We start from the raw sequence: 27,113 nt of genomic DNA on the forward strand, positions 1-27,113 counted from the left end.
AAATTATTTAAAAATATATCAAAACAAACAAAAATTAATTCAAAATAGATAGAAGTTTATCCATCCCTACGTTGCGCGTGGCAATGAGGATAGCCTGGCACGACTGGTTGTTATCGGTAGCCTGGAGGGGAAGAGAGGGAGAGGAAGATTCCACGTGATGGACCGATCAAGTTGAGGCAGTAGCAGGCACCTCGGTGGTCGAAACGCTACGTGCAGCGCGGTCAAGGTATAACCGGAGAAGAGTCATTGCTTCCACAAGGATCACAACCCTCAGTAATGAGGAATAAGACGGAGAAGAAGCTGTTATAAAAGATATGTAACATAAAAAGCTTATTTAATAATTTAAATTATTAAATAAGCTTTTTATGTTAAATTAAATTTAAATTATTGTTTAATATTATAATACTTTTTTTTTAATCGGATGAATTATGCTAAGTGTACACTGTATTTTGTAGCCAAGGGCACCACGAAGATTCAAGTAATAATGTTATTATAATAAGATATTTCAAATTTATCTCTAGACATTTTGTGAGTTGTAAATGATTAAAATTTTTAGTCCTAGATAAAAGAGCTATTAAAATTTCACAGTTCCTCGATAAACCGAACGTAAGTTGTCTCAAAGCATTAATTAACGTGCAAACATTACTTATACAGACTCCGCAAAATTGTTTCTATTTTGGTGTAAAAATTATTGCATTATTTGTAGAAAGTTGTCAGCGCTATTAAAAGGATATTGGGAGTCAGGGATAGTGGGATTTAAAAAAAAAACTTCAATTAAGAACTGTAATATTTCACTACTATTTTGGATTAATGTAAATACGAAATGTTCTTATGATAGAAAGGTTAAAAAAAGTAAAAGAAATATACTGTAAAATAATTTAAATAGAAATATGCATTTGACGAAACAATACCGATATGTATATAATAAGAATAATCACCTTATACTCTATTATCAAATTCAAAACGAATACTAATTACTTAAAACAATTAGATCAAAGCGGTTCCTGTGACTCGAATTGAAAAAAATAAACACATTGAATAAAATTGTTTGCTTTGACCCTTATTTTGTAGACCTATTTATTATAATATAAGTCAAACAAAAATAAAGAAATCAGCTATATAAATAATAATAAAAACATTTATCCTAAGATGAAAACTTTTGTATTAGCACGTCAACTGTTTACACACCTTGATAGAAAAATTGTCTTTGGTCACATCGTCATATGTTTCTATCTATGTTCTTTTCTTTCACGTTGTCATTTTCAATGTCAAATAAAGTAAAGGAACAAGTTTTTAATTCTGGGAAATTCAGACTTGATTTTAGTTAACACGCTAAATTTGTATTTTACTGAAGAACTAATTGTTTTATTTTAAAAATAATGAGTAACCTCAATAATTATAATTTCAATAGACAGTGGGAGAAGCTGAAAACAACATCCGATAATTCGTGCATTGGTGATAATGATAAGGATGATTCATTCAATTTTGTACTTCATACGTATAATATTCTTTCACAGGACCTTATCAAACAGCATGCAAACCTCTACAAGCTATGCCCCAAAGAAGCCTTACCTTGGAAACATCGGTTTACACTGATTTTATCCGAGGTGCTAACCGTTAAACCCGACATCATTTGTTTCCAAGAAGTTCAGTATACACACCTGGATGATATAAAACTCTGTCTCAAAAAAATCGGTTATGAGGTGATTTATAAACAACGAACTGGAGGAAAACCGGACGGATGCGCTATTTGCTTTCGAATAAACGTGTTCACTGTTCTCGAATTCAACAGTGTAGAATACCGCCAGCCAAAGGAAGCAATTTTAAATTGCGATAATGTCGGCTTGATGGCAAAATTGATCTCCAAAGCGCATCCTGAAATAATTTTGATAGTTTGTACTACGCATTTACTTTTTAATAAAAAACGTCAAAATGTGCGTCTTGCGCAAGCACAAGTGTTGTTAGCTGAACTGGATAAATTTTCTTTCGACGAAGAAACAAACTCCTACTTGCCTATTTTGCTTACTGGCGATTTCAACTCTAAGCCAAGAAGTTTGACTATGAAATTTATAAGTACTGGAGAAAGTAACGAAATATATATCCCATTAAAAAATATCGCAGTAACTCAACAATGCCAATATTTGGATGTCCATCTGGAACGACAGCTACCGGCAGCTAGGAGCAGTCAATCTGCATTGTATGACTCGGAAAAAAAGAACAAAGAAAGCAATAAAATGAATATGGAAGATTTTGTCGAGGAGTATAAACATCTATTCACAAACACAACTTTAAAACACAATTTCAATTTCAAATCTGTATACAGCGGTTTTAAACCAAATGGAAGTAAGGAGGCAACAGTAAGACATTCTGGTTGGATTATGGTTGACTACATTTTCTATTCCTCTAATAGTAAGACTGGGACACTGAAACTTCAGGAAAGGTACTGCCTGCCGACTGTAAAAGAGTGTAAAAAAATTAGATCGATGCCCAATTTTAAATATGGATCTGATCATATCAGCTTAGCTGCAAAGTTTTCTCTGATATTTCCAAAAAAATTGTCAAATAATCTATTGAGTTAAATATTTTTATTCAATGGTGAACCTGAAATGACTCACTCACATTTAGTTTTAAGGTTTTATGATATAATTTTTGTTTTAAATGTATGAAAATATAAACAAACACATATTCTCTTTTATTGTTAACACACCTCTCTGATCAATAATAAAGGATTATATATTGAGTATGTCCAAATATTAGTCCACCAATGCTAGATTTACCCCTTAACCCTTGATTTGATTAGGGATTGGTTAACTTGTTAACTATTTGTCGATGGTTAAATCCAATGGGTTTATCACTTCGTTCTTCCTAAGGAAGAACACTTTCCATTCCTCATTATCATTAGGATCCTAACTGACCATCAAACCTCCTCCCTTACTTTTTCCCTCTACTTCCTTTCCTAAACTTCCCTTTGCCCTCCTTAGTATCATCAATTTGTTATTGATGTTTTTTTTTAATGTCCCAAGTATTATCTACCCTCTGATTGCAAACATCATGGTATCAAACGTTTTGATCAATATCACCAGTCTGTTTTTGGTTGGTTTGAAGATATTGCTTTTTAGCAATAAGCCGCCAATGTACTTATTTCTTTTCTGTACATGAAGTTTAAATAAATAAATATTTTGTTTAAAGATTTGAACATTATTTTAACCACTTTTTATTCACAAACTATTGTGGATAACAAGTGGTTAAAAATAAGAAAAAAACTTCCGCCGTTCTCTAACGAATGTAATAAATTATTTCATATAAAAATTACAGCTGGTGCTTTAAACTATTATATGAGTGGTATGCATCGCATGCATACTTATTTTTTTGTCACAAAAATCTCGAAAATAAATAATTCTAAATGTGCAAAAATTATTTCACGTCATTGAAAAAGGAGAAAAAACTAAAATTTTAAAAATATTTTAAAAGAAAATCAGTTTGTATATAAAAAATCAATTGCGAATCTAAAAAAGTTAAAATTGACAGGTTGTTGTGCTCGGCGCTGGCTGCAATTTTTGTGTTAAATCTACATATATATGAAAATATGCTATAATAACGGGTACAGAGCTGTAATGAAGTTACCCCGACACTGCAGTGCGAGTGATATGTTTGCCACAGCACACTACCACGTTGGGTTGGGCTATTAAGGCACCGAGTGGCAGGCTTCCGGGAGAGGTTGATGAAGAGCTCCAACCTCATCATAAAGCGACTTGTGGAGCACAGATGGGGGCTGGACATGTGGTGGCACTGGATCACAGTGCTGCGTTTTACAGCGAGCTGATCTTTATCTACTATATCTCCCCAAAAAAAAATTACATTATTTTTTTTTTAAATCTTTCTACGTTCTTCTCTTTATTTTTTATTTGTTAATTATTGTAATTTTAATTTCATCGTATAAAAAAAAATTGGAAAACATATGGCTGACTAAGTATAGCACCCTCCACTCCAGTTTAAACAGTCAAGCTGGAATAAAAATTTAGTATTATTATTATTATTATATGTACATAAAAATCAATTGCTGGGCGTTAGTGTCCCGAAAAATTAAAAATGGCTGGACCAATTTGATTTTTTTAAATATTTTTTATTTGTTCGCCTTAATACTGAGGTAGTGGTTCCCGATTCCAGGGGGAAGGGGGGGTCAAATAAATATAAGTGATTTATCACTGATAATTTTGTATGGGATTTGTAATTATGTATGGTACTTCAGAATATTTTGAGTGTGTCCAAATTTTTGTTCACAGGAATTATTTATATATATATATATATATATATATATATACTTATATATATATATATATATATATATATATATATATATATATATATATATATATATATATATTTATATATAATATAATTCGGGAAAGAATCTCACATACATTTCGTGTAGGTTTCTGCATGTGAATAAGAACAACGAGGGTACTACTGAAAAGATATATAGCAATTGTCTGAAGATATAAAAACTTAAAATTAGTTGAAAAATACACATTTCGAAAAGAAATAAAAAAGCTACGTAGAAAAATGAATGAAGGTACAAGGTATTTCGAATTTTTTTCTTTTGTTTAAAAAAATCATTTGAGTCATATTTGATTCACCTAATATTTGTATGAGCATAACATATTATGTCTAACTATTTCTATATAAATAAAAACGTAAATGCGTTTCTATTCAAAAATATCTCATCCTTTTTAGAAAAAAAAGTCTTTATACCACAATGGCAGTGTCATATTTTTAACGAAACAGTAAAGTAAAAATTATAACCATGGTTCATGGCGAAAAGCGTGCTTCTTGACAGGTGCTGTCACTCAGCGTTTCGATTCTTTTAATTGCATTGCTGTTTCATAGATTTTTGACAGATTTATTGCTTCATAAGCATTGTGAAATGACACATTAGAAATGTGTGCTATCAATTTTATTAGACTGAGCTACAGCAACGCGTGGCCGGGTACACCCAGTATAATATGAATTGAGGTTATTTGTTGCGAGTTCATATACATATTTACGATTCTTGAGTAAGACTTGCGTACTAGTTAAAGTTTTTTTCTTCCCAGAAAAGTTTATTCAAACCTGCGATTTATTACAAATTAAAATTAATATTTCAAAAATATTTTCTGTAGTTAAGTAATTTTGTGTACACGTACAATGAGCTAATTATGTAGCTCATAAATAGGCGTTATAATACTCAGTATCTTCGTCAGATAAAATAATAGAACGGTGAATATAAACGTGCCTAATGCGTGGCAGAAACGAAAGGACTTCTTGTAAAAAATAACTGTTTTGAGATTCGATCACTACCACTCGGAGATAAGCATTTACAAGTAGGTACTTTTCAGTATTATAAAATTTGTAAAACAATTCGGCGCGTTCGAACGATTTTCAAAATGATGCAAAACCTTTTGTTTTTTCTTCAGTATTTTGCCGCCAGTTACGACTCCCGTACTGTTTTAGCTTTGACATTTTATTATTGTGATTATAAGTTATTTTTCTTTTCGAAATCATAAATAAATATGGCATTTAGACTTGTACCCCCCTCGACTACATTTATAAGAATTTCCCATAATAATTCCAAGCGCAGTAAGTTCAATTGATATTACAATTTTTACACTCGAATTTTCTTGTAGATTTCAGTATATTTCTTGTTGCTAAGTGATTATAGTTCTAAATTTCAAGTATCATTTTTGTATATGTATTGTAATTTACTTTGTACATATTTTCGTGCGTGATGACTAAGAAACAAATGGTACATATTTTTAATAACACAAATTTTATTTACGCTTATATTTTTTTTTCTAATTTTTGTTTATTGAACGATTTTTTAATATAAATCGTAATATATTTACTATAAAACATACATTCTTATATTTTTTACTGAAATTTGATTTTTGCTTTCTTTGCTAAAAATGGTAAAAAAATTTCAAATTTCCCGCTTAAAGTTTTATCTTATTTTATTTTTTAGTAAAATGTTTTTTCGTATTCTTGCTTTTTATTGTCGGTGATTATAACACGACTTTGGATTGATGCAGCTTTTTATTGGTAGTAAAGTACATAGCGTCCGTTATATTCAGTGAATATTTTTTTTATAAATTGTAAATAAAAACACTTGTTATTTTTTACCACTTTAGTATTTTATTTATTTTTATTTTTAACAACTAGTTTCGGAATCTACAGATACTTCCATCTAAGAGTTTAAATATAAAATATAATGTAGATTTATAATATGTTTTATATTCAAACCCGTTGATGGAAGTATCTGTAGCTTCCGAAATTAGTTGTAAAAATAAAAATAAATATAATACTCAAGTGGTAAAAAATAACAAGTTTTTTTTACAATTTAATCATGTCCTACCACGCACGCACGCACGCACGCACGCACGCACGCACGCACGCACGCACGCACGCACGCACGCACGCACGCACGCACGCACGCACGCACGCACGCACGCACGCACGCACGCACGCACGCACGCACGCACGCAAGCACACACACACATTTAGTTTTTCAAACTCTAATATTTTTTTACCTATTAAAAACTTGATTTGACTGATGAAGAATGGGTTTTAATCGGAACCTATCTTCATCAGATTAATCAAGTTAAAATCCAAATTCAGCTAAAACAGTAAAGTCTAGTATTCACAAGGAAAGGTTTTAACAGAATTTGATTTTAACCCTTTGAACTCGTAAAAAATATGTAAATGGGTTTCACGCAATTCGAGATTTTTTGAGCAAAAATGTGAGCAAAAACTGAGGTATTTGTAGAAAGTTAAAAAAATATATATTTTGGAAAGGTAGGAAATAAAATTTAGCATTATTGTTTACAATTACGTATTTCTAACAGAAAATTATAAATTATTTAAGAAAAAAAGGCAAAATTTAGTTTTTGTAATTTCTCAAAGTATGATATTTTTCGAAACAATCGCCAAAATGCATCTTCGGGTTTCCAGGACATGTGTCGCAATAGTTGCTGGTCTCCCGTCCCCCGTCTCCCACCTTTTACTGCCCTTTTTGAGCAGACCACACAGTCCCGCTTAGGACCGTTTCTTAAAATATGTAGTTTTCCGTTGAGCCTGGTCTCTGAAGCAGCTGAAGTAGATGGCCTACTTCGAGGCTCTTTATATTCACCCACTAGATGATCGACCAAATTATACACATATTTTAAATGGCTTAGTGGTTTTTCATTTTTTGTCGTTTTTATCGACTTGTATAAGATGTATGAATTTATGGAACATATTTTCGTGCCCCAAAAAATAAGTTTGCGCCACCATTTTAGAGATTTTCTAAGAAAACAATATGAAGAAGCATATTGATCAGCCCTATCACCTCCACCCATTGATTTTGTATATTCTAATACAATATTTGGTTTGCCTTTTGTTATGACACTTCCACCTTTTCCGATGGAACGTGAGGATAATTCCATGGCATCTATTTTTGTCCTTGCCTATGCATTCATTTCCTTAACAATTTCATTGGCTAGTTCATCAGTAAAAATTACTTTAAAAAATTGGACAGGTTCAGTTATAGATTCAGGAATCTGCGGACCTGTGTTGTGTGAGCCAATATCAAACTCTATTGTCTCCGACAAGTCGTCTTCTTCAGCCATATCCACCCAATCCTCGTCTAGTACATCTTTCTCTTGTGTATCTACATCGGATGCACCCGAACTGCTGCTTGTGTCCAAAACACGCAATTTTTTCTACTTTGTCGGATAAATTCACTTTCACTATTACTACTATCACATTGTATTGAAATATGGCCAGTACTGTCACTATCACAATCAAAACTTAAATCATCTTCACTACTTTCTTCTTGATGCATTTTTATGACGCATAAAAAATACTCAAATAAAGTAATGCAAATTTATCAGTGTAAAACTTAAAACCTGCAAAATATACAAACACTCAGTAGCAGGTACCGTACACAACTGGATGTTAACAATAAAGTACCTGTTAGTGTCACCCAGGGTGTTGTAAATAATGAAATAGGTACCTATTGTTTATGGCGCCTAACGAGTGCAATTAATATTTATTGTGTCGCCGTGGCGGCGCCTAACGAGTAGAAAGGGTAAATGGTATTTTTAAATAATTAAAGAAAAAAATACAGTTTCATTGTTTGTTTGTTTTTTTTTCCGCAGTAAAATACCCATTCTTTTTGGGATTAGATGAGCAGAGTGACTCTACATCGGGGGATCACCCGTCTGCAGGTGATGTACATCTATCAACGCTCCATCATATAGTTGGTGTGTTGGTCAACCCACAGCTGTGTATTAACTCGACCGTTGTATATTTCAGGGTCTCTCAGTAGCGGGGGATCTCCCACCAGTGTCAGCTCTCCGACGGAACGCTTCTCCAGGAAGGTGTTCGTAGGAGGCCTGCCCCCCGACATAGATGAAGGTGATTATAAGCTCCATTATTTACAACACTTTGAGTGTGTCCAAATACTTGTTCACAAATCTGGATTATCTCCAATTAAAGGAGTTATTTTTCATATTATTTTTTGACATCTCAACAAAGAGCGTCTGCTAAATAAAAAGCTTCTTTCATCTCGCAATGTTTCGAAATTGGATCATATATATATATATATATATATATATATATATATATATATATATATATATATATATATATATATATATATATATATATATATATATATATATATATAACTAGAATCAAGAACAATGTGTCTGAATTGGTTCATATACAAATATAGAAATTCCAAGAATTTGAGTAGTGTGGTTGTCAATCATGGGTAGAACTGGTGAATGTTACACATGAGTAAAGTGATCACTTAAATCAGCCTCTGATGGGCGTAATAGCTCCATTATCAGTTGAAGCAATAAGAAATATGCGAGATCGAAGATGTCGTTAGGTGGGGAAGGCAACGAAGGAGACAATGGTATGCGTGAGGAGAATGGAAACATCCAGACTCCCCCTGCATTGCACTGCACGGTTAGACCACTAGAGAGGTGGATTGATAGCTGGGAATCGACATCGCAGGAGGCTAATCCCTCTTGAAAACTGGCCACAAGGCTTACACTAAGCAGAAGAAGAAGAGCTATAAGAAAGTGCACCAATACATACTTTGTGTATACTTTTCACATTTTCTTATCTGTTCTTATGTTATTATCTATAGTTCAACAGTATGCAAAATGTTCAAATTATTAATAAAACACTTTTTTTACCACTTAGTATTATATTTGATTTTTTAACGACTAGTTTTAGAAGCTACAGATACTTCTACACTGAGAATCCTATTGTTTAAAGTATTTCAAGCTCACTTTTTTTTGCAAAACAAAATAAATATTCATATCCATAAGATGGCAGATTGTTAACCCTGTAAACGCTCTGACTTCCTATCTTCATTTTTAATTTAAGTTTTACTTAGTAAATACCACTATTTATTCCCTTTTCCACTCTTAAAAAAACTTCTCAAATTTAAGTCGAGAATGTTCTCAATTTAAATATGTTAGTAGCTATTCAAACATTATGGTTATAAATATTCTAAATAAAATACTTTTAAATGATTGAAGACATCACCTTTTGATTGTTCCCTGTAAAATTGCCTTTACACAGTTAGGATAGTTCTCCATTTGGGTGACAATTTGTATAGGCAGCTGGTTTCAAAATACCTCCCATTGTTTATAAAAAGTAATGTGTAGCAAAACTATGTGTTTTCTGTCTAAGTATCAATGAGTGTAGATTTGACTCCATTTGTATATACTATATAGTATAGAAGTTGACAAGTTTCCTTCCTTCAAACCCTTATCCGTACCTGATATCATATAAATGCAAAGTTATCTTGATCGTTAAAACATGAAGGAAAGGTGATCAGCCCTCCGCTTCAGGTATCAGTCCAGGGTAACAATGAATAAATATAGTATAAAAATTTACAAGTTTACGAATGATAAATGGGTGAATTCTGTTGCCCCCAGATGAAATTACATCCTCTTTCCGGCGATTTGGTGCCCTCGTAGTGGACTGGCCGCACAAAGCAGAGAGCAAGAGCTACTTCCCACCCAAGGGATATGCATTCCTGCTCTTCCAAGTAAGTGAACACACGTATAAATAGTTTACAGTGTAGGCTGCCTAAAATAAAAAATAACCGTCTATTTATTTCAACATTGAATTTTTATTTGTTTGTCCTATAATCCTATTTTAATTCAATTAAAGCAAGTTTTCATGGAATTCTCATCACAGATGAAAAAGTTATCGAGATGAGAATATGAATAGAATGGTAAAAGTAACATTTACTCCATTAATTGCTCTTAAACCAACGAACAACAGGTTATAAGCTGGGTTGTGGTTCCGCGATATTTAACCAAGAATATATTAATTCAACCCCACTCTACCACATTCAATTCCTTTTCAACGATGGACCATTAATGTCTATAAAAATACTATGTATTAAATTATATTATATTATCATACTATCATATAATAAATAAGAAATATTATCACATAATAAAAAAATGTAAAAAAACCCATATCACAAAGTTCTTTATCTAAGATGAGATTTAAAAAATAATATTAATAATAAAGAGATCCAGGATTTGCGCGCACTTTTTTAACACTTGAAATATTTTTAAATAAAAGCATTTTTTAAAATTAACAATAATCAATGTATCTATGTAAAAATATGTTCAGACCAAAATATCTAAAAGATTATGAATTTGTCTTTTTTCAACATGTCACATTATTCTTAAAATTAAAATACATATACAAATCATGAAAAATAGAATAAAATTTTTCTTTCTCCAAAACTCCCATTTGTTTATATTAGAAATTTGGTTTTATTTGGAGCAGCTAACTTATTTCTTTCTAAAGGGAATCTTGAAGTGTTCGCTTCAGGGTTCAATCTGCTATTTGTGTACAAAGATTTGGGAACTCTGGAAATGTTGTTGTCACCGTGCATGTGCTCGCAGGAGGAGTCGTCGGTGCAGCGGCTGATGGAGGCGTGCATCGCGGAGGAAGAGAAGCTGTACCTTTGCGTGTCCTCGCCCACGGTGAAGGACAAGGCGGTGCAGATCCGCGCGTGGCGTCTGCGCGACGCGGACTGCGTGCTGGACGCGGGCGTGCCGCTCGACCCGCGCCGCACCGTGTTCGTGGGCGGCGTGCCGCGCCCCCTGCGCGCTCTCGAGCTCGCCACCATCCTGGACCGCCTCTACGGGGGCGTGTGCTACGCCGGCATCGACACCGACCCCGAACTCAAGTACCCCAAGGTGACTCACTCGCCCTATCCTATTCCTGTCATGAGCGTGCCGAGTGATGTTCTTGTGCACTTAATGTCATCTATATTCCACTCCTATATCCAGACTCCGGAAAGCGCCAAATACCTCGCTTTTAAGTAATTAGCGATCGAGTTGACGCCGCAACAATCTGATACGGAACCTCTCTGGGTGCGGACGGAGTCTAAAGAAATAATGAAATTAGGAAAATAAATTTAAAAAAAGTCATTTGCGCGACATTTTTAACCATTTTGTCTAAATTACTGTGATATGTAATCTTTTCCAGTATACTCGGAACATTACCCACATTAAATATGTACATTTAATATCCATGTCATCTCGCATCTCTCATTCTATATTGAGAAATTGTCTAACTTCTAGCACTAACAATTTTGCAGTCATTTAAAATATTTTTTTAGCAATACTTTTAACGAAATAAATTTATTTTTTAAGCGATTAAAAAGTTATTTGTGGGTGTGTCTCCGTCACAGGGTGCCGGGCGAGTGGCTTTCAGCAACCAGCAGAGTTACATTGCCGCCATCTCGGCCAGGTTTGTGCAGCTGCAGCACGGGGACATGGACAAGCGGGTGGAGGTGAAGCCGTACGTCCTGGACGACCAGATGTGCGACGAGTGCCGCGGGGCGCGCTGCGCCGGCAAGTTCGCCCCCTTCTTCTGCGCCAATGTCACCTGTCTGCAGGTAACACTTCTCCGATTACCTCTTCCCATTAAAAAACTAGTAAATAGTGGTCTATTACAAAAGTAAGAATGCGTTCGACAATTTTTTATCGTGTTTGATATATTGGAAAAAATAAATATGTGGAGGTCCTCACCAAAACGTTACATTTCCATTTGAAATGATTTTAAGTTATTATTACGTTTTGGTACGATTTAATGATTTCATATTGGTTTAACAGAGAATTGGTCACGTTTTGTCGCAACTTTAATTAAGATTTCGATAGAATACTGTTGACAGAACAGATTTGCATTTAAATAATAAAAAATTGCGCAATATTGGAAATGTAACTTTTTGGTGAGGACCTCCACATATACACTATTAATGAATTTTTATTCAAAATGTTAATTTTTTTGTGTAATTTGTATGATTTTCAGGTTTCTTAGAAAAAATATGTTCCAAATGGCATGTCCTTTAACATATAGCTGAAGGTTACAGTCAGAACTGCAATATTTACAATACTCTGGCTTCCTTGACTAAGCCCCGCTAATAAATTGACTGTAAAATATTGGATTTAATTTCAGTACTACTGCGAGCACTGCTGGGCCACCATCCACAGCCGCCCGGGAAGGGAGTTCCACAAGCCGCTGGTGAAGGAGGGAGCCGACCGGCCTCGAGCAGTTCCCTTCCGCTGGTGTTAGTATCTACGCTACCGACCAACATCCCTATTTTCCATGTTTTATTAAATTCTTCTTAATGATCTCCATACAGTTACATGTCAAAATATAGCATAGGCACCATTTTAAATAGGATACTCTGTAATGCAAAACCAAACTACAAAATTGTATTTTTGCTTGTAGACAAATTATACGCAAAACTACAAAGTACCATACAAAATATGAGAATTTGTGTAGCTACAAAACCTTTTTTAGCAGTGATAGTTAAACAAAATGTAGTGATTCTTAGTGCCCCTTTTTTTAAATATATAAAACCTCGTTAATTTGACTACAATTCAAATTTCAACACAATTTGAAAAATATTGCAAAATTCTAGTCCCTTTAATGATTTTTTTTATATATAAAACTATTAATAACTCAATTAAAAAAAAATAATTTTAAAACACTTCATTTATAATATATTTAAAATTAGATATAAATAAATTCATATTTACGTACATAAGTATAAGTTATTTACTCTTTTTAAAAAATAACATCGCCACGCATCAATTTGTCCATGAAAAATTTGAGTTTTGATTATATGTACAATAACTTGGAATATTGTATTTTTAATTTAATGTACAGAGAACAAACTCGAGCATAAAATTTTAGATAGGCATTAACAACTTTTAGAACGATCAAGGAAAATATCTGTTACTTGTTATTATTTAATTTAGTCAACTAATTAAAAAGGATTAAATTCATCTCCTGCAATTTGGCGGTTATCATTGTAAAATATATCATAAAACTGATTGTTAAAAAACTATATTATTATATATGTAAAAGTATTTTATTCCCAATTGCATGCAAAAGTTGTCAATGCCCTTAGGGACGAAAAAGCCATTCTCAATTTGTTTTTTGGCATAATGTAATTTTTGACAAGTATCTAAAAGATGCAGGTGTCAAAAAAATGCAATTATCTTGAATTGATGAAGTTTAATGAAATCTAGAGTCATTTATTCTTTAACAATGACTATTTTTCTTCTATAAAATAAGAAAAAATGATATTACTATTTCTTAACCATTAAAAAAGAAGTATCTGAAAATATCAGATGTAATTTTTTAATATATTTATCAATTGTTAATTTATATTACACATCATTATTTAAAAAAAAAACATTTAGTTGATAGTTTTAGTCCAGTCTATGTTTTTATCGACTTAGTTCAATAAAATGCAGTACTGTCCCTGCAATATAATTGTACTTAATTACTGAGCATGCCTCTGAAGTAAAAAAAACTAAACAAGTGGCTTAAGATATTTTCGTTGAGTTTTCTTCTCATAGATACAGAAAAATGTTTTTAAGCAACCGTTATTATCATTTTTTATATGTAATTGTTCACTTTCATATTTTATTACATTTTTGTAAGCCAGAGATACCAGTTTCTGCCTATCGTTTGCCATTCCAGCAATAGCGCTTATCAATTTTTAAAATGTTAGTAAAAAAATTATTATATTATGCATAATTAAATAAATAACCTCGTTATCAACTTCTCACACTTGAATGAAAATTAATTTGTTGCCCAAAAATCTGTAATACAAACATAGGAATTAATTTATTTTCTATTGACAATTCATAACTTATGAGCAAATCAACACAAAACTTTTATTACTAAAGTTCAATACTATTCATGATTGATGCAGTGTCATCCTACTTTTTGATTATTGCGAAGATGTAATCAATCTCTTATTATAAGTATTAATATTATAATCTCTTATTATTATTAAATGCGAAATATATTATCGAAGAGAAAAGGCATAATTTTTATTATGTCAATATTGAAAAGTGAAAAGACTAGATAGAGGCACATTGGTAATACTTAATACCAAAAATATCAATTTAATTTATATTTTTTCACACCAAAAAGTTTATGAAATACTCATTTTAAAAACCAAAACAATTTTTATTTATTTATTTTTATTAAATTAGCCATGCTCATTTCCATTATTTAGATCTTACAGCATGAGATTCTGTGTTTGTAGGTGGACAGAGATGTTCTTACATGTTGGAAATTTTTTGTCATTTTGGCAAATTATTTATTTAAAAAAATATATGAAAATTTCCAAAGCTGTTTCCAAAGCCCAGTCAGATTTCAAGTCCTTTTGTTAATTTAGTTGGTAAGAAACATGTAATACCATTTTATAAAACACCCACTTTTTATAATAATAAAAAAAACTTTATTTAAAAAAAATCTACAATTTATTTAAATAATAATTTCTATTAAGAGAAACATTTTTTAAATATTGTAAAAAATACATAATACCTGTATATTCTATCATTTCTGCAGAAATATTAAAGATGTTGCTTGTTTTCCTTTTATTAAATTGTATAAAAAATATTGTTGATTTTGTTTTATTAAATAATATATGCATGTAATTCAATTATAAATACTTATTTTAAATTAAATAAAAAAGAGTTTTACTTATGTTGAATTTTCTAGTAAAAAAAACTATATTTCCACTATCTACTATCTTAATCTGTTTGATGAACCCTACACATTCTGTCTCCTTCATAATTGTTTATTTTGTTCCCACAAAAGAACAATTAGAAATCTAAATTTAAAAAAAAACTTCAATAATTTGACAGAACTCATAAGAAAAAAAAGGGAAAATATAACATCACCAATTAAAAAATTTAGTAACTTTATTAAAAAAGAATAACAGTACAAAAACAAAGTGCCATGGAAATATATGATAGATACTTCAACCTTATTATGTACAACATATTACAATGTGAATAAAAACATGCACAGTAATAAAAACATGTAATTAGTAAATAATATGGATGGAGGATCCATATGATATTTTCTAGGAATTGGCCCACTGTGTGGGCGTATTTTTCTATAAAAGAATTTATTTTTATGAACAGCCATGATTCATATTTTTTAACTTATATTCGAGATGAGTTTCTATTTATGTATTACACTTTTACTTTACATGCTACAGAGTTCTCTGAACCATTTCTTGGATTCGTAGCATCTCTTGTTGCTGCAGTGAGGACATCTGTTGACAAGAAGAAAATACAATATATTCCAATTGGGTCAGATTACTTAACCAGCCCATGAGAGGTCATAAGCCCTGTAAATACCCAGACTTCCATATTCTTTTTCATCTATGTTGATATGTTAAATTGGTAGTAACATATCCAGTATGTGGTGTAATTATGACATTTTTATTACAATATTATCTTAAACACTTATTTGATGCAAACCATGTTTTTTTTTACAATAACATATACGTCAGTAAGTAACAAACCATCATCATAAAAAAGAAACTAATATTTTTAACTGCGCGTTTCTTACTCTTCGATATAAGTTCTCATATACTATTGTGATACAGATATATTTTGTCGAATTATGGTAACCAGCTATATCAACATGGCCCCATTTTATCACGTCCACTATCCAAAATGACATTATTCTTCGACATTGTATCCACAGATTTCGGTAGTATAAAGAATTAGCTACGTTTTAAGTCAAAATCATCACGCACTGTCACAAATTGTATGCCAAAAGCACGTTGAGCATTTAGGTATCACAGGCTATGCGCGCTTATATAAAATTCAAATTACTATTGTGGTATTAGCAGGTTTATTGAGTAAAAGTGGGAATGATATCAAATAATCACCTGTTAGAAAACTGCGCACCCAGTCTGCGGCCTGACTTCAGATGGTCTTTCACGATATTGGTAAGAGCTTGTATGAAGAGGGGGTGATCATTGGGAGCCGATGCTCTTTCAATTTGGTCTACGCCAACCTAAAATCAAGAGATTTATAAACCAGTAAATAAAATCAAACGGAGCTGAAAACTAGCTGACTGACACTAGGTTCAATGTCAAATTCAATATTATCAGTTACCATAGTTCTCTTATTAACGCACATATAAGGTTTTAATCATTACTTATATGAATGTGTTAGTTTATTATTAAACTTTGGCGTCAAAATTATAGTGAAAATATAGAAAATATAAATAGATTATCATACAAGGTAATCAAATGTGCTAACCGCCTACACCCAGTTGTCAAAAAGATAAGCAAATTTCTAAGCAGAGAAACTTGAATTGAATTGAATCCAAGAAAATTTTAATCGGTATAAAGAAAAACAGTTACCTCTTTTCCTAAATCATGGCAATACTCAATATCCATCTCATGCAGTGTTTCAATGTGCTCGTTCACAAAAGCTATTGGTACCAGCAGTAAATTTTTCTTGCCTTGTCTAACATAAGCCTGAAAATAAACACATCAAATTTGAACATAAAAACTTGATAGCTATGACATTATGGAAGTATGCGAAGACTCTAAATGACATAGAATTAATAAGAAAAGTACAGTATGTAGTGATATATAAATATTAGTATGAATCCTTTATTCAAAGGGAAAAAAAGAGAAGTATAGAAGGCTAAAATTAATAGTTGATACTAACTTTGATTGCATCATCCGTATACGGCTCCAGCCAGGGGAGGGGCCCCACTTTGGACTGCCAGACCAGTTGGTAAGGATTCCTGGTCCCCAGTTCTGCCAGACGATTCACCGTGGAGTGGACGGTGGCCGCCACTTCAGCCGGATAATTATCTCCACGATTAACAGCCTAAAACAGAGAAAAAAAAGACTACAGTAACTATTAGATCATATTAATACCAATATTGATTACAACTAATATCAATGAGTAAATCATTAATGTCAGCAAGTAAATTTTATTTATTGTTTCGGCATTTACTTTGTGGTGAGACATGATGAAATTGGAAAAGAAAAACACTTGTTTTTTTACCACTTGACTTTATTTTATTATAACAACTAGTTTCGGAAGCTATGCTTTCTATCTTCAGGTCTAAATATAAACCATTTATATTTAGACCTGAAGATGTAAGCATAGTTTATGATACTAGTTGTTATAATAAAATAAACTCAAATGGTTAAAAACAAGTGTTATTCTTTTGCAATTTCAGAAAGTAAACAACTAATATCAGTGAGTTTGAAGAGAAAACTGATCACCTTGCCTTCGTGTAATTAACAATCAAGATAACACTGTTTTTATTTGAAGCAGAGCCCTATGCACTATTAGGTGCAGATATGGTTTATAAAGTATTTGGTAAGTAGTCTTTCTATGTAATTCCTATCTCACCTTGAGAGGAAGACTGTGGGCGCTGAACATGATGATAACTTGGTCCCTGACAGTCTCCGGGAACTTGAGGAGTGTCTCTCGGATCCTCTCGGCTACCACTGCAGCCAGGAGCGGATGTGATGCCCAGCGATCTATCACGCTGAACTTCTGGCCTTTCGGCATTGATCTAAAACAGAGAAGAAAAAAGAAGGAAACAAAATATTAATTTTATTATTTCTGGTATTTCCATATACACGATGAATATCATGAATATAAAGAATATTCTAGCCTACCAGCGAGTGGATTCTTGTGAAATAAACTGTATGGAATAAGTATCATACATCAAACCACCATCAGAATCAGATAAAGTTGATAGCAGATTTAGTAGCTTGTCAACCATCGATTTTGCAAAAACAAATAGGTATTTATTCAAAAATTGAATTGTATGGTCGATATTACAGATAACTGTATGAAGATTTTTCCGATGTGAAGAATTCGCAGATCTCAGTACAAGTCTAATTTTTTAATTTCAGATTGATTTTGGTTATAATACATTTGAAATGATAAGGGTTGTCCACACACATTGATGCTAAAAAATTAGGAGACAATAAATAATATATGTGTGTATGTATAATTACCTCGTTTTAAAGTGGTCGTAGATGGCATTAAAACTAGACCCAGAAGTGGCACAGCTGTACTGGGGGTACTGGGAGAAGAGGACCACATTCTCTGCTCCGTCTCTGTGCCATAATAGAAACATTTATTATAGACGCTGTATTATACAAAGTAACATTTCTTTGACAGATCCAAATCCATCAAGTATGACATTACTGTATACTTTATTTAAAACGTATAAATATGATTATTTGTGGATATTAGTATTGGAAATGGCATGGCATGATGCGGTTGTAAAGCTTAATATATTTTTGTTAAAATAATATGACAGAAAGAAATATGCAAATAAGTTCAAAACAATTTTTGTGCATATTTATATGGCATTGCGAGAGGAAAGAGTCAAATGTTAAACACAAACACCCTATAGTCGATGGGTAAAATTATTAATGTTTACATCACTGTTATTCATTGATGGGACCAATCGATCATTTACAAAGATAATTGAAGTAATCGCCATTTGCAGGTTCTCATTGACAGCAAATGATGAAAATTTTTAGTAACGTAAATATTGTAAATTTTTAAACAGTTTCTAGAATGCATTATTTTCAATAATCACCTTATTTTTTACCATTTATGTACATAAAATGTAAATAGTGGATTTTTAGAAAGCTGTATACACAGAAAAGATAAAAAATGTAAGAAATAATTTAAAAAAATATATATACTTGTTGAAAGAACATACACATCATGTTTCTTTGGAAAATTAAAAATGAAGAAGTAATTTGAACACAGTTCAAGTAATTTCACATAAGACATTGACCTTTCAACTGCCTAGAAGGTATAAATTTGGCAGCGCCCGGCACACCGTATATTTTGTAGCAAAAATGATCATGTCTAGGTATGTCATGTCTATCCTGAGAGATGCATCACTGCACCTTCCGGCATTGACATTGCTAAAAACACCTAACCTCGCCTAGTAAAATGACCAAGAAAGTTGTACACGAAAATGAGAGACGTGTTGATGCGGTTGTGGCATCTAAAATATTAAGATATTATTAGATTACTAACATAAATCACAATTGTTGAGTAATATATCTAAAATAAAACAAGGTTTGTTGGATTAATTTCTACATTTATTTATGTATATGTTAATACGTGACGCGTTTCGTCTTCTTAGGACATTATCAAACACTCTGATAATGTCCTAAGAAAAGACGAAAGACGAAACGCGTCACGTATTAACATATACATAAATAAATGTAGAATTCAATTCAACCAACCTTGTTTTATTTTGGATATATTACCCAACAATTCAATATGTAATTCTGACAACTGTCTGCAGTTATAATAAATAAATCACAACCTTACTTTTCGACTTGGTCCAATGCGTCGCCTGTGATGGGGTCCACGTATCGGAAAGCCACGTAAGGTTTGTGTGGCGCCGTATCGGGACTTTCCTTATCCAACTTCTCGCACAACTGTTTCCCTTGTAACTTGGTCCAGTGCAGGATGGGAGAACCTCCTCCGATCTCCTGATACTTCTTCTGTACTTCCTCAGTTCTCCTTTTGGCAATCCAAGGACCCAGTTTGCTAAACAAATACAAATCAGACACAAAGTAACGAATGGTTACCTTTTGTAAATGTTATTTACTAAACACACACATTGTTGGTTTATTTGAAAAATAAATCATGGAATGAATAAGAGAGAAAACCCTTATCCGCACTCCAATGGTACATAGGGTACTGCGTCATGTAAACGCGGTGTTATCTTCATCGTTTACACATGAAGGAAAGGTGATCGGCCCTCCGCTTCAGGTACCAGACCAGGGTAATATTGAAAAAATATAACAGTGAAAAAATCACTTATATTTATTTGACCCCCCCTGGGAATCAGACCCGGGACCTCCAGAACGGTAGCCATTACACTACGGAGGCGGACAAAAATGACGGAATGAATAAAGTCAGATAAAAATATCAATTTTAGGATATTCACAGATACAAGTTCACACATTACAACCTAGAGAGGGCTTATAATGTGGACAATGACTGCATATTGGAAATGTTATCATATGTAATTGAAGCTAAATTTCTCAGATAAGTTTGTAAGAATAAAAAAGAAATAATGATTTTTTAAACATTTTTTCCATTATCTGCTTTATTGACGTTATGCACCTAGTGAGGTAAAGTAGTAAGTAGCCCTAACTCGAATTTGCTATATTTAAAGTTGAAACTCGCGTAGCAAAATATAATGGTATATTATTAAAACAAATTTTAAAATGACATAAAATTATAGAAACCTTTGGATTGGCAGTTGTATCATGTCCCTGTCTGTCATGATTCTCCGTAAATACTCTCCGACTTGTCCCGTCTCCTGAGGACCTCCCATGTTGATCATCACAATGGCTGTCTTGGGACGCTCCGCTCCCGCCGTGGTGGCCAAACTCCTCGCTCCATTCTGCTTGACTACAACACGACCAACGTAACACTTGCTTCACGCAATTATATCTAACATTATGTATTTGTAATTGAGGTTGTTAAAATTGGGCCACTAAACACAATATCTAAAATTAATACACAGGAAGGCAGACAATATTAACCTGTTAACCGAACGGGACGTATAAATACGTCAAAAGTAAACAATATCGGGTATTGGTAAGACATATGAATACGTCCTTGAAATATGGAATGGGCTGGACCTATATTTTCCAACAACAAAGGTAGTCATCCATACATCGCTCACTCCTTTCAAGAACGTCATAAATCAAAAAACTTGATTTTTCAGGAGAATGTTTTTAAAGTTTCAAAATAGAATACAATGCATTAAAAATATATATCAAGCCACTTATTGCACTTTTTACTGTGCAACAGATCTTTTTAGGTAAAACCTGAAGGTTTTTTTTTCTATTTGGAAAATATTTAGTATATTTAAAAACATAATTAAAATTTAATATTTACCCGCTACGGGCAGAAAGTGTTGTTTTTGCATTTTGAAGAAAAGGTATTGTTCTTCAAAATGCAAAAACAACACTTTCTGCCCGTAGCGGGTAAATATTAAGTTAAAAATATGCCTCTTTTGCTGGGATATAGTACATTTTCTGGGCATTTCGCAAAACATGCACAACTGAAAATTGACAATTTTCGATTTATGACGTTCTTGAAAGGAGTGAGCGACATGTCTCAACATGAATTTAAGACACGGAGGGAATCAGCATCATTTCGCTATTGAGAGTGGTGGATGTGTTCTGGGTGAGCAGTGACAGGTACGTACTTACACTTACCTACCTATTTTCCTATTATATATATTATTTACTTATATTTTTTTTATATTTCCAACTTTTTTTTTCTAGAATACATTTTTTGCCTTCGGGCGTGACGTACTGACACGTCCCAGTAAAAGAGTTTGCGTCCGTTGTATGTTGCGTAATAAAAAAATTTACTCCCCGGTTAACAGGTTAAGGAGTTGATAATTATGTAATTACACAATTAATTTTCGTAATATATTAATTATAACTGTAAATCCAATTATATAATCAATTAGTGTATAAATTATGTAAGAAAAAGAGTTGACAGACATGTGACCTACGATACGATAAGTTTTTTTTTTCATTACACAAGTATTAATTATTGTTTATGTAATGGGTCTATAAAATGATTTCAATATTTTCAATTTGTTTTACATATTTTCAACGTTCATATTAAACGTACAATGCATGATCCAGATTCGATTCCAGGCCAAGTCAAATGGGAAAGGATTTCATTTCACAAATGAATTATTTTCTTTCATTTGATAAATTGAATTAACTCAATTGTAATATTTATACGTATTTAATTATTACACACATAATTTTTTTTCATAGTGTTTTCTTTAGAAATTCTTACTGATCATAGTCAGGGCTTATGTGTCATTTTTTCTACGCCTTATCTGCACCTTATTGGTGCATAGGACACTGTATCAAAACTACACAGTGTTTCTATGGCAGATTATATAAAGACAGTCATTCCTAAGTCACAGGTTTATGGATTTGGGAGTGAGGTATATGTTGGAATACAGATGACGTAAGTGCGCTCATGCACAAGATGAAGGACATTTCTGATATATGGGAAAGGAAATGAAGGCGAAGTAGTAGGTGCTATATGAGAAGAAAAGGAGGATAGCAATGGCTAGGGCACTCGGGATTAGAAAGGTGTTTTGAGTCCCTCGAGAAAAATTTAAAATGAAGGCATAGTAACCCATAAACGCTATCAACAAAAACTAATATTAATACATAATTAGTATGTTTTGCAATTTACTTATTTTTCAATATTTTAACATGTTACACTGAACTTTACATTAGTAATTTCATTTCACTGCTTTCAGCTACGATGCTGTTGCTGGGAACCTTTTGGGAGCTATCAACATATTTCAGTGTTCAATTTGTAGCATAGCTGAAAAACCACCATAATATGTGGATGTTTTGGACAAGTGACAAGAACACAGGGGCGAATTTCGGGCGTCATAAAATCCTATTTTGTGGAACAATTTCAATAAATCCTCAAATATCCTCATCAACAGTGTTGCAGCCCGAACTTTGAAAATAAGATTAGTTAGTAAACTTGATTTAATTAATTGGTTTCCACAATTCTGATCTGAGATCTCGTCTTACTTAACGCAATAACAATAATAAATACGTATGTAAAACTCAACAATCCTAAGTCCTTAACATACGCAATTTGTATCGTATTGCAATGAACAATATTTAAATACCAGATAAAAAATTAATCCAAGAATAATGCATAATAGCATAAAGTGAGTTAAAAGATTTGTACACATAAACGGTGTAAATACCAAATTTAATATTAAAGGTAAAATACGAGAATTTTGCCATGTGATACTTACCAAATTTTAATAGGCTGTTACGCAGATTCACACTCATTTTTGTAAGTTATTATTTGACGTTGTTAATTTATAATCACTCAAATGTATTCATGGATAAATTGAACGTCGAGAAATCGTGATTATATAAAATCAACAGCCGGCGACACCACAGACTAACTTATATAGGTGACACGAACTGTCAGCCAGTATATAATCTTTGTGTCAACCGGTCGGCCACGATGAAGTCAATCTAAAACCAAATAGTCAGTTCTTTTAAAAATATTAATTATTTTTAAGATAACCTAACGGGCTAAAGAAATTAATGATAAAAAAATAAATACGTATATTGAGAACTGGGATTATATACTTACGCACACGTCAGTTTTCCGAATTCGTTTTCCGAATACCGAATACACAAAACCTATACAAAATTTGCCCAAAATTTGTGTATTTTTCAGAAGAATTTATGTAATAAAATAATATTCATAAATGTACTCGAGAAGAACATAGAGACGCAGTTCATCGACTTTTATTATGTTTATAATATTGTCCCCACCACGTGTAACTCCTTTAAAATCATATATAAGGGATGGCGGACAATTTTTTTGTGGTCAGATTAAATAATATTCAAAACGTGTATACGCCGCGCTCGCTCTGTTTTTATATTGGTGTTGCTTTGTTCTTCTCGCCCTTGTGATTTGTAATTTTCGATATATTGGTATAATTTTGTTATTTTCACACTTATAACTTTGTAATTTTTAGTAAATAAAAGATTGTCTTCATTTGCGCGTTTCCGTCTTCCTCGTCACAAGTGTTCCAGTACCGTTAGCAGTAACACACATACACATTACTTTTTCTGAATAGGCCTTTGTCAGGATGTTGGATTATTGGCTAATAAATTAATATGAAAAATCAAAAGACTATCGATAACATTCTTATTGAAATCTGTAGGGAACTAAGGGAGATATTAAAGTTTAAACTTAAGATATTTGAATAAAACGAAAAACGTGCAAGAAACAAGAGCCGACACCGCGAGAGCAAAAAGCCTTCTTAGGACATCCGAAATGAAGACTCTACGACCCTCGCAGGCCTAACACTTCGCGACAGAGTTAGAAACTCTAAAATAAGAAAAATCAGCGACGTTAAAGATGTTGTGCGATGGGGAAGAGAAAGAAGACATTTCTGGAGAAATCAAGTGGTAAGAGTGAGTTTGGATCGAGTGGTGAGGATAGCAGCGGACAGCAGCATAAGTGGGATCAGACCCTCAGGAAGACCACCTAAACGATGGAGGGATAGCTGGTCTTCCACCTCCCAGGAGCGGACTGGAGAATGACAGGACATTGTCCTAAAAAAATAAGAAGAGGAAGAAGAAGAAAAACGTGCGTTCACATACGTTATCAAATTTCCGTCATCGAACGTTTAATGGCGTCATAGGTTCATTATCTACGGTTTATAGAGCTGTAATAGTAGTAGTATTGATTATTTGTTGGCCACTACACTACCATTTGTGTTATAGAAATATGAGGGGAGGAGGGGGGGTGGGAGGGTGGACCATAGACATCAACAAATAGAGCCGCCAATAATTTAGCAATGACACCAACATTAAAATAACTCCATCATTTCTGTGACGTCATTCATTGCCAACTTACGAAAATAACGTTTTTTCGAAGATGAATTTTCCAAAAGAAAATGATGAATGAAAATATTAATTATATCGGCTGTTATAAACACAAAACAAGTCTAATACAATCCTTTATAGGTTGAATTTGTTAAATTAGATATTCCTCCCGTCTGACAAAGATCTGAACTCAAGACATTTGATTTGATTTTTTCGTAAATTAATATCTTAAGTGCTGCTTTTCGGAAAGCGAATTATAAAAGTGAAAAACATGAATGAAATTTTTTATTTTGTTCTTTTAAACACCAAAATTTTAAAATCCTTTTATATAAGGAGTATTTTTAATTCAATGTGTATTTCCATCTAGTGAAAATACTTCAAAATCCTACAAAACTAACGTGTGCTGTGAGCTATAGACGTATCTTGACTTCGCCAGTTCTGAAAACAACTGTCAAATCAGAAATATTCGCCTGTCACTTTTTTTGAAAATTTCGTCGGTTGTTTTTGTTAATTCGATATTTTTACTCTTATTATAATGTCGGGTCCTAGAAATGGCGATTTCTTACCCCCGGGGTCTAGAAAAACTGGATTAAAAAATCCTAAAGCTCATAACTCGACAGTAGTTATCAAAGAAACAGTAGGGAATCGTACAAAATCTGCAACAAACACTACCAAAAAATTGAACCAAACAACTCGTACCGCATTCGACGCCTCATTTCGCCCTAATGCTACTACCTGCAGCAGCGCTTCGAGGACTGATGATGCGAAAGACACGGAGGATTTATCGAAAAAGTTATCTTATAATGAGTACCTCGAGACTTTGTTTCTGGAGGCGGTCGTCGATGAGAAGATAGCGAAGGAAAGAACCGAAATCGATGTTAAAATGGCCGAATTGGCGACGAGATTGGAAATGGATAAATTAGTTTTACGATCGACACAATCAAGATTGAAAGATATTTCTTTTTTAAGTGAACAAGAAAGGTAAGTTATTCAATTATTCTAGATTTCAAAAGAAGTATACGTAGATGAAATCAGTGTTTACTTATCTTAAAGTTCCTGGTTAGTCCAAAAACGTTTTAAAAAGCATGTCTCATCAAGTAAGAGCAAATAAATAAATACATTTATTTTTATTTTTAAATGAACCATACAAAGGTTTTAAGATTTAAGATTTTTTATTACATGTAACATTTTAAGTAGCAAGTTTCTGCAATAGATTGCTGTATGTTAGAAGTAACAGAATACCTCAATTCATTGGTTAGAAACATTGTGATGAGCCACACCTCATAAATTGTGAGTTTACTATAATTTGTTTGTAACATTATTGTTATGACCCCGTGTTTACTAGGTCTATAAGTGAACCTCTTTATCACAAAAACAGTTGATTCTGCGATTGGTCTAAACTTTTCTCTCTTTCAGAATTATCGCGGAACAACAAATTGACACTGACAAATTCACAGAGGAGCTTGATGAAGTGGATCCTGAAGATGTCCTCGGTAAGCTGATGGGAAGTGAAGATTTGTACTGCGATCGGTTGCATTTGAAGAACGTGGATATCGGCTACTCGCGGGACTCTGATTATGAAAATCTGCACTCGGCAATCGCATCCGTATGGGAAAACTTGGATAAAATCAAAACCCAACTGGAATTGGACGGAGATGAAATCAATCTCATGGAGAAGATTTCCAAGAACTTCAAGGATTGCTCCATCGCTGATAAGACTATAGAAACAAACCTGGAAGATTGTACCAAAGTTTTACCCCATGTTTCTGCAAACGTTTTAGAAGTTATTTCGACAGATCTCTCTCAGATTCGAATGTGAATTTCTGCACTTATATTTTGTATATAAACCATTAAAAATGGTGACAAATATACATTTTTTATTAGAATTTTTAATTTATGTTTTAAATAAAATATTGTAAAAGAATCTTTTCTCTTCCTTATTTATGTTTTAAGACACCTAACTACATAGACCAATAAAAAATAATATTTCATTGACGCTATACTATAAAGTATGCTATTTTTCTGAAACATGGCACCTTACAAGGGCCTAAAGCAGCCATGTACTTAGCTTTGAGAATAGATGTCTGCAAAGAATTTTAGGCATGTGGTGGTTTGACTTTGTGAGGAATGAAGAGATAAGGTGTAGGACGCAGCAAATCTTGGTCACAGCTGACGTCAAGAAAAGGCGATTTAGTTGGTTCGGCCATGTACTCCGCATGCCTCCCGAGAGCCCCCATCAAGCTTGCCTCTTTTACAAGGCATCAGGTTCGCGCCG

The 27,113-nt window shown here is 32.9% G+C and overlaps 4 protein-coding genes across 4 annotated transcripts; 3 read left to right on the top strand and 1 right to left on the bottom strand.

The window, feature by feature from the left end:
* Window positions 1–1,249: 1,249 nt before the first annotated feature.
* LOC148310997 (RNA 2',3'-cyclic phosphatase ANGEL2-like) lies at window positions 1,250–2,683 on the top strand. The gene has a single exon (XM_088257497.1). The coding sequence runs from the start codon at window positions 1,380–1,382 to the stop codon at window positions 2,577–2,579; it is 1,200 nt and encodes a 399-aa protein (XP_088113623.1). The 5' UTR covers window positions 1,250–1,379; the 3' UTR covers window positions 2,580–2,683.
* Window positions 2,684–5,447: 2,764 nt separating this feature from the next.
* LOC148310998 (translational regulator orb2-like) lies at window positions 5,448–13,047 on the top strand. The gene is made up of 7 exons (XM_088257526.1): window positions 5,448–5,616; window positions 8,172–8,240; window positions 8,329–8,430; window positions 9,972–10,084; window positions 10,962–11,258; window positions 11,756–11,962; window positions 12,523–13,047. The coding sequence occupies exons 1-7, from the start codon at window positions 5,550–5,552 to the stop codon at window positions 12,637–12,639; spliced, it is 972 nt and encodes a 323-aa protein (XP_088113652.1). The 5' UTR covers window positions 5,448–5,549; the 3' UTR covers window positions 12,640–13,047.
* A 2,436-nt stretch (window positions 13,048–15,483) lies between these two features.
* On the bottom strand, window positions 15,484–23,418 carry FeCH (ferrochelatase, mitochondrial). Its single transcript, XM_088257525.1, has 9 exons — window positions 23,242–23,418; window positions 20,663–20,828; window positions 19,734–19,955; window positions 18,389–18,490; window positions 17,772–17,937; window positions 17,073–17,237; window positions 16,760–16,876; window positions 16,280–16,407; window positions 15,484–15,655 (listed from the first exon to the last, which is right to left on the bottom strand). Exons 1-9 carry the CDS (start codon window positions 23,276–23,278, stop codon window positions 15,586–15,588), a joined length of 1,173 nt encoding a protein of 390 aa, XP_088113651.1. The 5' UTR covers window positions 23,279–23,418; the 3' UTR covers window positions 15,484–15,585.
* Window positions 23,419–25,276: 1,858 nt separating this feature from the next.
* On the top strand, window positions 25,277–26,759 carry LOC148311000 (uncharacterized). Its single transcript, XM_088257393.1, has 2 exons — window positions 25,277–25,819; window positions 26,255–26,759. The coding sequence occupies exons 1-2, from the start codon at window positions 25,374–25,376 to the stop codon at window positions 26,655–26,657; spliced, it is 849 nt and encodes a 282-aa protein (XP_088113519.1). The 5' UTR covers window positions 25,277–25,373; the 3' UTR covers window positions 26,658–26,759.
* The last annotated feature ends 354 nt before the right edge of the window (window positions 26,760–27,113 follow it).

Source organism: Brachycentrus maculatus, unplaced genomic scaffold (assembly GCF_059751285.1).
Source record: "Brachycentrus maculatus isolate JH-2025_06_01 unplaced genomic scaffold, ASM5975128v1 h1tg000081l, whole genome shotgun sequence".
NCBI lineage: Eukaryota > Metazoa > Arthropoda > Insecta > Trichoptera > Brachycentridae > Brachycentrus > Brachycentrus maculatus.